This window comes from Oncorhynchus kisutch, linkage group LG26, assembly GCF_002021735.2.
Source record: "Oncorhynchus kisutch isolate 150728-3 linkage group LG26, Okis_V2, whole genome shotgun sequence".
Taxonomy (NCBI): Eukaryota; Metazoa; Chordata; class Actinopteri; order Salmoniformes; family Salmonidae; genus Oncorhynchus; species Oncorhynchus kisutch.
In genome coordinates, this window is record NC_034199.2 from 11,111,259 (window position 1) to 11,127,333 (window position 16,075).

Consider the following 16,075-nt stretch of genomic DNA (forward strand, 5'->3'; position numbering starts at 1 on the left):
AGAGACCTGGAAATAGCTGTGAATCGACGATCCCCATCCAACCTGACAGAGCTTCAGAGGATCTGTAGAGAAGAATGGGAGAAACTCCCCAAATACCGGTGTGCCAAGCTTACCAAGCATACCCAAGAAAGACTTGAGGCTGTAATTTGTTATCAAAGGTGCTTCAACAAAGTACTGAGTAAAGGGTCTGAATACTTTAGGAGGTAATGTGTGTGTGGGGGGGAGAACTATTTAACCTATATGGGATCGGTGTCCCTGAACCGGGACGGTTGTTGCTCAGTATGCGATAATGTTGCTAGAAAATGTTGTATACAACAGCCAACTTTCCGGGACATAGACATGTCTTATATGGGCAGAAAACTGAAATTCTTGTTAATATAACTGCATTGTCCAATTTACAGTAGCAAAAATACCATGATATTGTTTGAGGATAGTGCACAACACTTATCACGGCAACTGATTTGATACATTCACCTCTGAAAGTAAATAATGTACTTACATTCAGTAATCTTGCTCTGATGTGTCATCCTGAGTGTCCCAGAGATACAATGTAATGTATTGTAGTGTAGTTGTGTTTGAAAAAATCTCTGGCTCCACAACCACCCCGCCCGGCCATCTAGATGTATTTTATGTAGGGAAGCTAACGAACCACCATGTATGACATTCCTGGGAGTGTGTAAACTCAAATGTTTTATTGCCATAGCATTTTTGTATGTTCTCTATAGTTATGACCTTGAAAATGTATAAATTGGCCAATTCAGCACATTTGGGCAAACTCCCGGCAGACTTGATGCCAACTATTGTGACTCTGGGATGCTGACCTTCTAGGCAGAGTGCCTGTGCCTGTGTTCTTTTGCTCATCTGAATAATTTATTTTTATTGGCCAGTCTGAGATATGGCCTTTTCTTTGCAACTCTGCCTAGAAGGCCAGCATCCCGGAGTCGCCTCTTCACTGTTGACGTTGAGACTGGTGTTTTGTGGGTACTATTTAATGAAGCTGCCAGTTGAGGACTTGTGAGGCATCTGTTTCTCAAACTAGAAACAGCGTTGTACCAGATCTTCAGTTACTTGGCAATTTCTTGCATGGAATAGCCTTAATTTCTCAGAACAAGAATAGACTGACACGTTTCAGAAGAAAGGTCTTTATTTCTGTACATTTTGAGCCTCACATCTGAAAGTGAAAATCAAATGAGCAGTTTCACACCTAAACTCCACATTTTACTTAACATTTGTTTGTAAACCAAGTAAATGCAAACAAACACTGTATAGCTTAAAGACATGGTTAGAACTATATTTTTGATATCATGGATGGTCAGTCCTTGGTATCCATAGCATAGTCTAGTTGACTGGTTCTATTTCTCCAGCCCCATCCTTCAGCTTTTTAGCAAAACTGTGGTGCTATGCATTTACATACATTTGCTCTTTTCTAAGAAGCTGTTTTTCTGTCTTGACCATTTAATCAAAACAATCACAGTATTTAAGGTATTTAATTGTTACCTAGAAATGATTGGATATTGAGATAAAAACAGCTGTATTGGACATTTCTTATTGAGTAATAGTGTTGTTATATGGTGCAACCCAATCCTATAGTGAGTTACTTTTGTGCTATTTAATATAAAGATAAACTTATGAATTCGAGAACAAAATTACTAGCATTGCAAGCAAAAATAATGATATTACTAGCCAAACTAAACATTGAAATGATATCATGTTAAATGCGAGAGCAAATAAATTGTAAATGGGCGCAAAAAAAATAAAATGTTTTATGATAAGGCGATTAAAATAAAAACGCCTCCCTCTTTGCAATTTTCCCTATCTTTGGTTATGCTACCTTGGCCTTTGCTTCGCTGCCTTTTCTCCATTTGCAAATGTTGGCACATTAATTCCAGCAAGATAGCACCCTTGCATCCCACTGCTGGTTGCCTCTGAAGCTCAGCAGGGTGGGTTCCGGTAAGTCCCTGGATGGGAGACCGTGTAAAGTGGTAAAAATAATCACGTGGAAAAATAAAGGTGTGGAAAAAAAAGTCACGTGGGGATTTTTTTTTTTTAACGAGGGATTTACATGTGAAACTAAACACATTTCCCGAAACCGACGTCTGACTCGTGATTTTTGTTGTTAGTAATTACATTTTTACAGATTACATTTTTAACTAGGTTCATTCAAATTTTCCGTTAGTGTTAGGCGTTATTGTCTTGCTGGAAGATTCACTTGTGTCAGCCTCCTGTCAGATGCATACACGTTTTTGTCTAAAATGGTACCTGGTAAAGTTCAGGATGTCACTGACCTTAACAACGATCCACTACCATATTTTACTGTAGATATGAGGCACTATTCTGCACTTTTTGGCCATGCACGCCAGTGGTGGGTTTGGTGGAGGGAAGGGGGATATGGTTTACATAATTGCCATGGTCATCAAAACATTCAGTGACCACTCGAGCCCTTTGGAATTTTGGATGGGGGCATTGTCATCCTGGAAGCGACCACTCCCATCAGAATAGAAATGCTTCACCATAGGTTGAAGGTGATCACTCAGAATGGCTGTGTATTTGTTGCCGTTTTACCTTGCCCTCGAAGTGGTTGAATGAACCATGCCAGGAAAAGGCACCACACCATAAGACTCACCAGAACCCTCATTTACTCCGGTGTCTCCGTTATTTTTTTTCATTTACTTGTGTGTTTCTAATGTCTGATTCACATAGCAAGAAAGGAATTGTATCACATTTTTCTTCTTCTTGAAATACACTTAATATACACTAGAGGGCGTTTTCGTTCTATGGGACATTACTTTCTCAGCTTTGGACCTCACTCAGAAAATGTCTGGGTAAAGCCTTCATGCAGCTTGAATCTTTAACAAGCCCAATATTCTGTCCACATTCACGATGCTTAGTTGACCTGAATACTATAACTTCCTGTCTCCTGCTGTCTACTCTGAACCGAAATGGACGCTTTGACGTGACATTTTATTCACGTTTATAGAATGACCTGAACGAACTCCCTGTGTGGGTGATGTGTAGACTCTTGCCCACTGATTAACAGACATCGTTGGGGGTTAAGGAGGATTGTAAAACTCTGTCTCTGTTGTGGCTCCACCACAATGTTCTCCTCCCTGTCATGAGCGTGCACTTTAGAGCAGTGTTTCCCAAACTCGGCTGATTCAAATAATCAATGCTTGATGATGAGTTGGTTATTCGTGTCAGCTGTGTAGTGCTAGGGCCGTCCCGGGGGGGGGGCCCCGGGACTGAGTTTGGGAAACCCTGCTCTCGTGTTTGAGAACACAACGTCCTTTGGCTGCGTTGTAGAGAAATATAGCAACAGCTGTGAATTGGTGTCCCTGGGAGATTCCTGACACAGAGATTTGATTGTGCTCTCTTTATTTTTGGCATCTGTTTGGCATTTTACATTTCCGTGTGGTGCGCTTTGGGCTCTCTTAGGAGTGCCTTTAGTGGGAATTTCTGTAGGCCTCTCAGCACTGTGCAGCTGTGCGGTGTCTCCCCCTGAACCACCATATTCCCCCATTCTCTATGTGGAGTAGGCCAAAAAAGCCTGCCCTGGAGGAGTGTATTATGTCATTGTTTGTTGTGATACAAAACATTGACCAAAAAAAACGAAGGCATTTACTATAGTATTTGGCCTAGCGGTTGTCATAGTAACATATTTTAGCCTATTTGTCACAAGATAATGCTGGTGCAACGCAATGTGTTGTTTATATGTTAAAGTTCGGGGAATGTATTCCACCTTCGTGCTCAGACACTTATGACGGCATCGTATCTAGTCACGTGCACTGGGTTATATCAACGGGGTAACTTGCCCTTTCATAGTCTTTCTATCAAATACCTGGTGTCAGAGGCCCCCTTCATTCCGTCATTGTTTGTGGGGGGCACATGGGCATCTCTCTCTCTCCCTTTTTTGTCTCTCTTTCTCATTCTCTTTCTCTCTTCTCTCTCTCTCCGTGTGTTCCAGTGGACTGACACGATCTCCCTGCCTTTCTCAGCCAGCCGAGGACTTGGCCTGTTTGCAGCTACCACCACCACCCTACACCAGGCAATCAATGTCTCTCATTTCCATCTACACACAAACACACCATCTCCTGTGTCTAGCTCATCAGCTGCATCAGGTCTATCCCACTCACTCCACAGCCTTGGCTACTGTCCACTGCAGACGTCTGGGAGAGACCCTACTATTGTTGGACTGTTAATTGTTTTGTGTGTGTATTTTACAGGCATAGCTCTGCTGAGCACTACTGTTCTGTCTGTTCATTACTTCATTTGTGGTGAATAATAGGTCAGTTGTTGAGCTCCTAAACCAATGGGATTACGACTTTGAGGGGAAAAAGAAAGGCCAATTATTATAGCTACTGTATGTGATTCAGGTTGTAATATTATGTTGAAAAGATATATCTATGGAGATTCCACTGACAAGGACATTTTGATTGTAATTACAATGTTATGAAGATATACCCACCGGTATTAGATGGTATTTGATGTTTTGTTGTGTGTCTGCAAAGGCGAAGAATATCAAAGGGAAATAATATAATATCTTAACTTTGAGTATTTTACATTTCCATGTGGAATTCTAAGAAATGATATTGGAATTTAAAATAGACTGACATCAACTGACTATAATGACTGGAATGACCGTGATCTATCCAGCATATTTTTATGCTTTGCCCATGTCCCCAAATATCACTTTTGTCAACTGACTCAGTGACTGTCAATCAAGCCAGTCAAAATCCTGGTTAATCACGATGCTCGATAATTGAATTACGAGAAACGAGACGGAGGAGGAGAATGTCAGAACATGTACGTCGCCAACAAAAACAATTTGGAGCGTTTTGGTGTGCCTCACTCTTCATTATGTCCCTGATGCAATTTGTGTAGCCAGCTAACACAGCTGACCCCCTGATAACGCCCTGTTGACACACAGTCTGTGTTGTTCACTAAAACCACTGTGCATCTGGAGAACCTCTCATTTTCATGGAACCTCTCCCCAAGCTGATGTCATCCTCTCTCACAAGCAATGGGACTCCACCCTGTTTGGCTATACATTATCTCATATCTTCTGCAAACTAAAAGCTTAATAGATTATTTTCTCTTTTCTCTTTCAAGCCTAGTGAATAGCTGGGTTATTCTATCTACGGTGCCTTCGGAAACAATCTACACACAGCACCCCATAATGACAAATCAAAAACAGATTTTCAGGGTTTTTTGCAAATAAAAATCTGAAAACATCACAAGTATTCAGACTTTACTCAGTACTTTGTTGATGAATCTTTGGCAGCGATTACAGCCTCGAGTCTTTTAGGGTATGGCACTACAAGCTTGGCACACCTGTATTTAGGGAGTTTCTCCCATTCTTCTCTGCAGATCCCCTCAAGTTCTGTCAGGTTGGATGAGGATTGTCGCTGCTCAGATATTTTCAGGTCTCCAGCGATGTTTGATCAGGTTTAAGTCCGGGCTCTGACTGGGCCACTCAAGGACATTCACAGAGACTTGTTCTGAAGCCGCTCCTGCGTTGTCTTGGCTGTGTGCTTGAGGTTGTTGTCCTGTTAAGGTGAACTGTCACCCCATTCTGAGGTCCTGAGAGCTCTGGAGCAGGTTTTCATCAAGGATCTCTCTGTACTTTGCTCCGTTCATCTTTGCCTCGATCCTGACTAATCTCCCAGTCCCTGCCGCTGAAAAATCTTGGTTTCATCAGACCAGAGAATCTTGTTTCTCCTGGTCAGAGTCTTTAGGTGCCTTTTGGCTAACTCCAAGCGGGCTGTCATGTGCCTTTTACTGAGGATTGGCTTCCATCTGGCCACTCTACCATAAAGACTTGATTGGTGGAGTGCTGCAGAGATGGTTGTCCTTCTGGAAGGTTCTATCTCCACAGAGGAACTCTAGAGCTCTGTCAGTGACCATCGGGTTCTTGGTCATCTTCCTGACCAAGGCCCTTCTCCCCTAATTGCTCAGTTTAGCCGGGCGGCCAGCTCTAGGAAGAGTCTTTGTGGTTCCAAACTTCTTCCATTTAAGAATGTTGGAGGCCACTGTGTTCTTGGTGACCTTCAATGCTGCAGAAATGTTTTGGGTCCCTTCCCCTGGTCTGTGCCTCGACACAATCCTGCCTCGGAACTCTACGGACTATTCCTTCGACCTCGTGGCTTGGTTTTTGCTCTGACATGCACTGTCAACTGTGGTACCTTATATAGACAGGTGTGTTCCTTTCCAAATCACAGGTGGACTCCAACTTCCAAATCACAGGTGGACTCCAATCAAGTTGTAGAAACATCTCAAGGACGATCATTGGAAACAGGATGCACCTGAGCTCAATTTCGAGTCTCAAAGCAAAGGGTCTGCGTATTTATGTAAATAAGTTATTTCTTTTTTTGCAAAAAAGTCTAAAAACCTGTTTTTGCCTTGTCATTATGGGGTATTGTGTGTAGACTGCTGAGGATTTTAATTTTAGAATAAGGCTAACTTAACAAAATGTGGAAAAAGTCAAGGGGTCTGAATACTTTCTGAGTGCACTGTAGAATGGTTCTAATGGAGGACTTCTAATTAGGCCTTTCCTAATTCTTGGGGATATGGGATTTAAATACTGGACTACGATTGTAATAAAGGTTGTGGACTAAGTAAATAAGGTTGTTATGCACATGTTATACACCATGAGTAGACTGCATATACCAGCATGCAATCATACAAAACATTGTGCGGCTTATGGCACGCCCAAGTAGTAGGCTTGTCTGAAAGAGCTCGTTACTCCAACGTGTAGAGATGTGATTGTGAATGCGGCGTGTAGAGTCGACAGGACTCTACTGTATTAGTTAGTCATCACTGGGGAGATTTAGCTAGCTACACATACGGGGATTGCTAAACCTGAATCATGCACATCGTCATTACATCTAACTGGGAGTGGAGCAGAAATTGTGCAAGATATGGATAGGAGTTATCTTTGGTTCTAGAGATTGCGCGGTTGTTGCTCCGAGTCAAGTTTCCAGCAAGTCCCATATTCCATAATGCTTCACGAGGACTCGACTCATTGGAACCATGTGCACATTTCCTCACGTGTGTTTGATGTTGAAGCGGTGAGGCTGGGATAAAACGGGAAAATTAGCAAACAACAAGCATCGGTGCAGATATATATTTTTTTTGGTGGGGGGGGATCGTAGACTTTCTGTAATTTCTGAAGTCGAGGAGGAAGGTGTGGACGGTAGTTGTGATCCAGCTCAAATAAATCAGAAACATGGGGAACGCAGGGAGTATGGACCAACAAACTGATTTCAGGGGACACAACATGCCTTTGAAACTGCCCATGCCGGAGCCAGGTGAATTGGAGGAGAGATTCGCAATCGTTTTGGTATGTTCACTGTACTTTCTTATCGAACACTGAGTTTCCCATTCTTTGTCTTGCGCCATGCCTCATTTGCGCTTGGCACCGCACAACCGCTAACAGTAACTAGCGCAGCATTCTCCCAACTCGAGCTCGTTCATCTTTTGTGTTGATTGAGTTCGACTTCGAGGGGACATTTCACAAACATACAAGTTTGTGTTTTTTTTTGTTTAGTCTTTTTACGCATGCCATGTTAGGTTAGTGTTAACGCTAGCTGATAAGTATGGCAGTCATTGTTTTGTTTTGTTATTCTTTCTTGACATGTTTTTACATGGATCCGACTGCAACAGACAATCACATGTAGTTGTTATGTAGAGAACTACATGGACAACATTCAAATAGTCTTAACAGTTTAGACATTTCCTTTATTTTAACGGGTGAAGTTATACAGGTAGCCAGTGAAGGCAACTGACCTCGGCAAGTTTGCTCCCTTATACGATCAGCATGTCAATATAACCTCAGACATTTGAGTAGTTAGCTGTTTGCCCCATACATGGACCAAACGGTAGTCTGGCAAATTCGAAAATGCCTTTCTGTGTGTGACATTCGTTGTGTTTAGTCAGAGAGTGTTTGTTCAGCCTGTATACGCCTAGGCTATTTACCTACACAGCATGCTTCTGTAAATGTGATGTGTGGCCAACCTGTGTTTACTCAAAGAACCACCTGCACAGCTGTCAAGACAAAATGAGCAAGTTAGCTACTTTATTGAATTCTGCTCATCTCCATGTTCTGTTTTTTTTTATAAAGATAAGATACAGCCTACATGACTATAACACCTTCTCAATGTTTCAGTATCCTAAATCATGGCCTTAAATCATCATCCTATGTTTTGCATTACATACCATGCACGACAACCTGTTCAGCTATTCTGCGTTCAAATGCGATGACAATTGTGCATTTCTGTGCTATGTGTTGCTGCTTCAGGGGCACTTTACAGTACAGCCCTCCAGTCAAGGCACATGTGGGGGGTGGGGGGGGGGGGGGGGGGGGGTGGCTCATGACTGTAAGGCCCGGTTTTGTGAGGTTGTGTAAATGTGGGTCAGACGTTATTGTAGTCAGACCTAATACTCCACTCAACTGAGGGTAGGCGGCTCTGTTGTGGGACCTGGGCGCCTGCAACACACTTAGTCTAACACAGACCTACTAAGAAGGTCATGCAGTGCCATGTGACTTCAGCGATCCTGCAACTGTACTTGTCAGAAGGAATGGTTAAAAGAGGAAATAACTGTTACCTGTTTCATTCTGTGTTTCCTCCTTTTCTCTGCCTTGGTGTATAGTCTGTTACTCTGTTTGCTGACTGTGCTGGCCCAAGCCATTTTGCCTGTTATTACCTAATGGAGCTAGTTTTTAATCTTTTTTCTGTGGGAGTAACTAATGCGTGTCACAGTGTTCTAGTTGGGGCGTAATTGCTGCGTGTCCTGGCCAGATGAATCCCATTCTGTGTTGGAGGAGAGGGAGGCAGGGAGCAGACTTCTGTCTAGAGATGGGTCGCATCCCAAATGGCACAGTATTCGCTTGACCAGAGCCCATAGGTAGTGGACTTTATATGGAAAAGGGTGTAATTTGGGACAGAGACAGGGTTGACGTCACACTGCCTAATCCCGTCTGCTTTTAGGATCACCTGGCTGCTTCTCATGATCTGCCTGGCTCGAATACCTACTTTTCAAACTAACAGGCCGAACAAAGTAGGACAGAGGAACGGAATTGATCTGCCTTAAGGCGCTACTCTGAGGATGCCGCATCATTGAGTTCATAGTAACAGTTAATGGTCTGTTAGCTTTTCCCAGCATGCTCATTACCCATATTTATTTTCCCTCCGTAAAGGTGTAGGTCATTGATGGCCTAATGAGTCGTATTGGAAATGGATCCTATTAGTAAATGCTACTAGCTGAATCCATAAGCACTGGCTTAAACAACAGAGTGGGTCTGGTGGCACCAGGAGTAATCAGTGCTGGGACTGACGCTCACTGAAGAGGGATGGATGTGACATTGAGGGAGTTCCAGCTAGAATGTTCTTCAGCATGGTTGGCATGTCAGCAAAACTCCCTCCCTCTGCCAGTAGGATGTCTTTACTCTTGGCAGGAAGCGAACCGTGCGACATTAGGCGAGTTTAGCGTCTTAATCACAGCACGTAGCTATATTTAATGCGATTTAAACCCTGTTGCATGTCAGCCATGTCCGTTGGCTGGTGGCTCCCCCTATGCCTCGGTGAGCGTGTGAATCTGGTAACCTGGTGTGTCACTTTAACCTGCAAGGCTATTGATTGCAAAGATGTATTGGGCCCCTCTATCATTGATCAATACCACCATACATACACTCACTGGTTGATAAGTATGTGCAGCAGGCTGATGTTATCACGGGTTGGATGTTATGGCTGCTCATTTCTTTCTTTGCCAACTCAAAAAATCATTCCAATCTCCATAGATTGGGCCTATGTAAAACAGTCTATTTCTATAATAAACAGGATGGCTGTATGTAATGAAATTATTTGAGAAAATATCCCTTTCAAACTGCGATGCTATATTGTCCGGGTATATTAGTCCTATATTTAGAGAATTCTAAATAGCTTTTGCCTTAAGTTCCTTGTCCAAATGGTTCTTTTTAGCCGTAGAGGTGATTTTTATTACAACATGTTTACATAAGAGCTCCCTCTTAGTCTGATCCTTAGGGATCTAGAGCAGTGGTCACCATGGTTGATCTTCAGGGCATTCCTAGTCGATCACCAAACATTTCTGTAGAAAAACCAATGCTACTGGTTTGTGCTCTGTTTTTCTTTTTTGCTCTGTTGGCAGTAGGTGCACTTGATTCAGAAGCCCAAGTAGGCAAAGTGTTCCCATTTTTAACCATTTCATTTGTTTAAAAGAAAAACTCTGGCTACCTGGCGAACTGGGAGAGCTGTGGCCAAATGAAGTGTGCCTACTGCGCTGTCCAATCGGATAGCTCAAATCACCGTGCCTACAGCTTCCACGACCCTGGCCACAGCAACATTTTATACTAGCCTACTTGACATTTCATAACTTTTAAAACCATGACCAGAGAGAGACTGTCAAAGAATACAGCAAAGAGATTCTGGTTTTATGAGTGAGTTCATGTTGAAGTTTTTATTCAGCTCTGTCAACCCTGTTTTTATTCAACACTTTTACAAAACATAAAATGCACTCACGCTGCAGCTGAAATGAAATGAGTAGCCAAGTGTATTAATAGGCCTGTGTTTTTATTATTAGCAGCTCGACGTTGTCACATTCTGACCTTAGTTCTTTTATCATGTCTTTGTTTTAGTATGGTCAGGGCGTAAGTTGGGTGGGTTGTCTATGTTAGTTTTTTCTATGTTGTGTTTTGCGTTTGGCCTGGTGTGGTTCTCAATCAGAGGCAGGTGTTGTTAGTTGTCTCTGATTGAGAATCATACCTTTTTTCACCTGTGTTTCGTGGGTGATTATTTTCTGTTCTGTGTTTTGTATTTCACCGTTCAGGACTGTTTCGTTTCGTTCTCGTTGTTTTTGTTTTGTGTTCATATAATAAATACAATATGGACACTTACCACGCTGCGCATTGGTCCTCCGATCCTTCTTACTACTACTCCTCAGAAGAGGAGGACGAGAATCGTTACAGACGTGTCTATTTTAATATTAGTTTAATATTAATAATAGGAAAATGCCACTTTCTCTGGTCAAATCAAATCAACGTTTATTTGTCACATGCATCGAATACAACAGGTGTAGACCTTAGTGAAATGCTTACTTGCAGGCTCTAACCAACAGTGGAATTTCAAAAAAAGAAGGTATTATGTGACCAATTGGCAAGTAAAAAAGTCAAAACAACAGTGAAAAGACAGTTGAAAATGAAGGCTATATACAGTAGCGAGGCTATATACAGTAGCGAGGCTATATACAGGCACCAGTTAGTCAGGCTGATTGAGGTAGTATGTACATGTAGATATGGTTAAAGTGACTATGCATATATGATAAACGGAGAGTAGCAGTAGTGTAAAAAAGGGGTTGGCAGGTGTTGGGTGGCGGGACACAATGCAGATAGCCTGGTTAGCCAATGTGCGGGGACACTGGTTGGTCGAGCTAATTGAGGTAGTATTGAGGTAGTACCATGTAGATATGGTTAAAGTAACTATTCATATATGATAAACAGAGTGTAGCAGAACTGTAAAAGAGGGGTTGGGGGGGCCACACAATGCAAATAGTCCGGGTGGCCATTTGATTACATGTTCAGGAGTCTTATGGCGTGGGGATAAAAACTGTTGAGAAGCCTTTTTGTCCTAGACTTGGCACTCCGGTACCGCTTGCCATGCGGTAGTAGAGAGAACAGTCTATGACTGGGGTGGCTGGGGTCTTTGACAATTCTTTGGGCCTTGCTCTGACACCGCCTGGTGTAGATGTCCTAGATGCCAGGCAGCTTAGCCCCAGTGACGTTCTGGGCCATACGCACTACCCTCTGTACTGCTTTGAGGACACATGCCAAATCTTTTCAGTTTTCTGAGGGGAATAGGCTTTGTCGTGCCCTCTTCACGACTGTCTTGGTGTGTTTGGACCATTCTAGTTTGTTGGTGATGTGGACACCAAGGAACTTGAAGCTCTCAAGCTCGGTCCTCCTTTTCTGTTGTCCACAATGATCTCTTAGTCTTGGTTACGTTGAGGCATAGGTTGTTATTCTGGCACCACCCGGCCAGGTCTCTGACCTCCCTATAGGCGTTGTCGGGTGATCAGGCCTACCACTGTTGTATCATCTGCAAACTTAATGATGGTGTTGGGAGTCGTGCCTGGCCATGCAGTCGTGGGTGAACAGGGAGTACAGGAGGGGACTGAGCACGCACCCCTGAGTGGCTACAGTGTTGATAATCAGCGTGGAAGATGTGTTGCTACCTACCCTCAACACCTTGGGGCGGGCCATCAGGAAGTCCAGGATCCAGTTGCAGAGGGAGGTGTTTAGTGATGAGCTTTGTGGGCAACTATGGTGTTGAACGCTGAGCTGTAGTAAATGAATATCATTCTCACGTAGGTGTCATAGGAACAACATTAATTTGTGCGTGAGGCATATGCGGAGCGACTTGAGTTTCGCCATCAGGTGGAAGACTGTGTCCCTTCTCTGGAAAGTCTCACCATAGAAAAGGAGAGGGCAGGGACCGTGAGAGGTGGACCCTCTGCTGCTTCCTCCCTCCACTCAGACTAATTTTCTGTTCAAAACAACTGGGAACTCAGAAAGAAACGGTCATCCAACTCGGAATTTATTAATTTTCTGAGTTCCCAGTTGTCTTGAAAGTACCATGACCATCAGATGCAGGTACGATCAGTTCAGTAAAACAAAAAAGCGAGAATTTTGAAATAGGAGAAGAACAATATTGGCAAGCCACGCATAAAGCCAATATGCTGTGATTATGTATTAGGCCTAGTGCCCAAACCACATTCCTACAGAACTGTTTTGAATAGGTTAATATTACATTTTCTAGGTCATGTTGCTTTTTGACTGCAAAAGGTGACCACTGATCTAGAGGGTAGCTGCGAAGGCCCTGCCAGCTCCTACATTAAGAAACCAGGTGGATTTAACAAGGTTGGGAGGGATTTGGCTAAATGAAAGCATTGACTTCTCCACAGACCCTGTAATGTTCAACCCAAAACAACTCTATGTCCATGATCAGCAGACAGCTGTGCTTTTTTTTTTAGGCTATGTGATGCACCTCATTACAGGTTTATTCTATTTGAGGTCACAATTGACTGTGTAGTAACACTGTAATTACCATAGTAACAACATTGTGACATGTTGTTACCTAGGCTTATAAATAGACTAATTGCTTTGTAATTACATAGTAGGGGAATTTGGTTGTTATTACGCAGGTGGAATAGTGGATTTTATATGCACTTGTACTGTAATCATAAGAATAGACATTGAGAACAGAGTTAGTGCGCTTTCAGGTAGCCTTTGCCTGGAGAAGTCTACGTTTGCTCCAGGCTGATTCTACTAAGCCTAACCGTTTCCCCTTACAAAGCAAATTGGCTTCCATTGATACAGCTGCTGTAGGGGACTCAAATAATCCCTAGAGCTATGGCTGATATTTAAACTAGACATGATTTGAATGTAAGGCCTCTGCCAAGATAAGGCAACGTTTTTCAAATGCGACCTTGACCATGGAGAGAAGATAGTATAATGTGAACTTCCATTTAGGGCTGTTACGATTATGCCATTTTTGGTAACGATGAATTGTCATTGTAAATGGCCCCGTTTTTGTCATCAAAAATTTGTAGTGCATCACAATGCATCTTTCAATATTAGCTGCAGCATACCTAATGAATACAACACAGCTTTGGTGATACCCCTGTCTAAAAAAAGTATGGTTTTAACCGTTTATAACTTTTGGAAATGAAGCTTCTCTTTACTGTGCCGTTCTCCTCTTAAAATGACTACTAACAAGACAACTTCTATTGTGTAAACTACGCTATATATACAAAGTATGTGGACACCTTCAAATTAGTGGATTCAGCTATTTCAGCCACACCCTTTGCTGACAGGTGTATAAAATCGAGCACACAGCCATGCAATCTCCGTAGACAAACATTGTCAGTAGAATGGCCCTACTGAAGCGCACAGTGACTTTCAACGTGGCACCGTCTTAGGATGCCACCTTTCCAACAAGTCAGTTTGTCAAATTTCTGCTCTGCTAGAGCTGCTCCGGTCAACTGTAAGTGCTGTTATTATGAAGTGGAAACGTCTAGGAGCAACAATGGCTCAGCCGCGAAGTGGTAGGCCACACAAGTTCATAGAACGTGACCACCAAGTGCTGAATAGTCTGTCCTCGGTTGCAACACTCACTACCGAGTTCCAAACTGCCTCTAGAAGCAAAAGATAGCACAATAATTGTTCGCGGGAGCTTCATGAAATGGGTTTCCATGGCTGAGCTGCCGTACACAAGCCTAAAATCACCATGCGCAATGCCAAGTGTCGGCTGGAGTGGTGTTAAACTTGCCGCCATTAGACTCTGTAGCAGTGGAAACGCTTTCACTGGAGTGATGAACCACGCGTCATCATCTGGCATTCCAACGGATTAATCTGGGTTTGGCGGATGCCAGGAGAACGCTACCTCCCCGAATGCATAATGCCAACGGTAAAGTTTGGTGGAGGAGGAATAATGATCTGGGGCTGTTTTTCATGGTTTGGGCAAGGCCCCTTAGTTCCAGTGAAGGGAAATCTTAACGGTACAGCATACAATGACTTTCTAGACCATTCTGTGCTTCCAACTTTGTGGCAACAGTTTGGGGAAGGGCCTTTCCTGTTTCTACATGACAATGTCCCCCGTGCACAAAGCGAGGTTAATACAGAAATGGTTTTTCGAGATCAGTGTGGAAGAACTTGACTGGCCTGCACAGAGCCCTAAACTCAACCCCATTGAACACATTTGGGAAGAATTGGAACACCGGCTGTGAGCCAGGCCTAATCGCTCAACATCAGTGCCCAACCTCACCAATGCTCTTGTGGCTGAATGGAAGCACGTCCCTGCAGCAATGTTCCAACACATAGTGGAAAGCCTTCCCAGAAGAGCTGAGGCTGTTATTGCAGCAAAAGAGGGGACCAACTCCATATTAATGCCCAAGATTATGGAATGAGATGTTTGACAAGCAGTTGTCCACATACCTTTGTTAATGTAGTGTATATGTAATTGAATATAAAGTTTAAATTCCCTTCTTCTTAAAGGAATGTATTAAGACGATTATGAAGCAAAATAACGTTTTCACGGTTATTGTCCATAATTAATGGTTAATTATACAATAATTATGCCAGCCCTACTTCCATTATCTTCTATGTAGATTTGATTAAGTAGCAGGACTGTAATTTCATTTCCATTAACACGTTTTTGCTCGAAGGGCTGTTTTTACCAGGTAGCCTAACTCGTTCTTTGTAGGTAATACTTTGTCGCAGTAAAGAAATATGTATTTTCGTGTGCATAAGGCCTATGACAATAATCTTTTACAAACGCTCAGTTTTAATCATACTCAATGTATTCTAGCTGTCATGCTTATTTTACAATGAAGGGTAGGCCGTCAATTGTAAATAAGAATTTGTTCTTAAACTGACTTGCCTAGTTAAATAGGTTAAATAAATACAAAAATAAATGTCAATACAATCAAACTAGCATGGGCAAAGATCACAAGTCAGTCATAATGTAGATAATAGGCTAGTGCAGGTGTTAAACACAAGGCCTTTGAACCCAATAGGACAAACCAAGCGAATATGAAAATGAGTCAACAGTTGTGTTAACTACTTCATAAAATTACAGCCCAATGTTCTTGCATGGGTGACTTCAACTTCAATTGCGCTGCTTTCATTTGTTCTTAACTGTAGGCCTCAACACTCTGCTATGTCCCCTTGTTGTAGTTGCTTACATTTCTGTAGTTTATTGCGTTGTGTAGTAAACTGTCATACTGAACGTCCCTCCATTGATCACTGTCTAAGCCCCTCTGTTTTGGGTAAGCATGATGAAGACAGCTCATTACACACTAAGGCTCTGTTTTCATCAGAAATGCGGACGTTTCCATTTTTCATCGAACACAGAGGTGGAAAACAGTCGGTCTAAGTGAGTTTGACATTTAGGCTAGTCGTCTCTTTCGCTCAGGAGCATGTCTGTAAGCTCTCGTGTGGTTTCCATAGCACCCATGACATTAGCGTTGGCTGTTTCAACATGGGAAATAATCAAAGAGATGGGTTGCA

At 42.7% G+C, this 16,075-nt stretch overlaps 1 protein-coding gene across 2 annotated transcripts in view; it reads left to right on the forward strand.

Annotated features, from left to right (window-relative positions):
* The first annotated feature begins 6,763 nt into the window (after positions 1-6,763).
* LOC109871351 (formin-like protein 2) overlaps positions 6,764-16,075 on the forward strand; it is a 91,080-nt gene continuing 81,768 nt past the window's right edge. For both annotated transcript variants that reach the window (XM_020462200.2, XM_031805403.1), the window contains exon 1: positions 6,764-7,336. In XM_020462200.2, the coding sequence (XP_020317789.2) occupies positions 7,223-7,336 (114 nt within the window). In that variant the 5' untranslated portion in view covers positions 6,764-7,222. The remainder of the gene's footprint in view (positions 7,337-16,075) is intronic.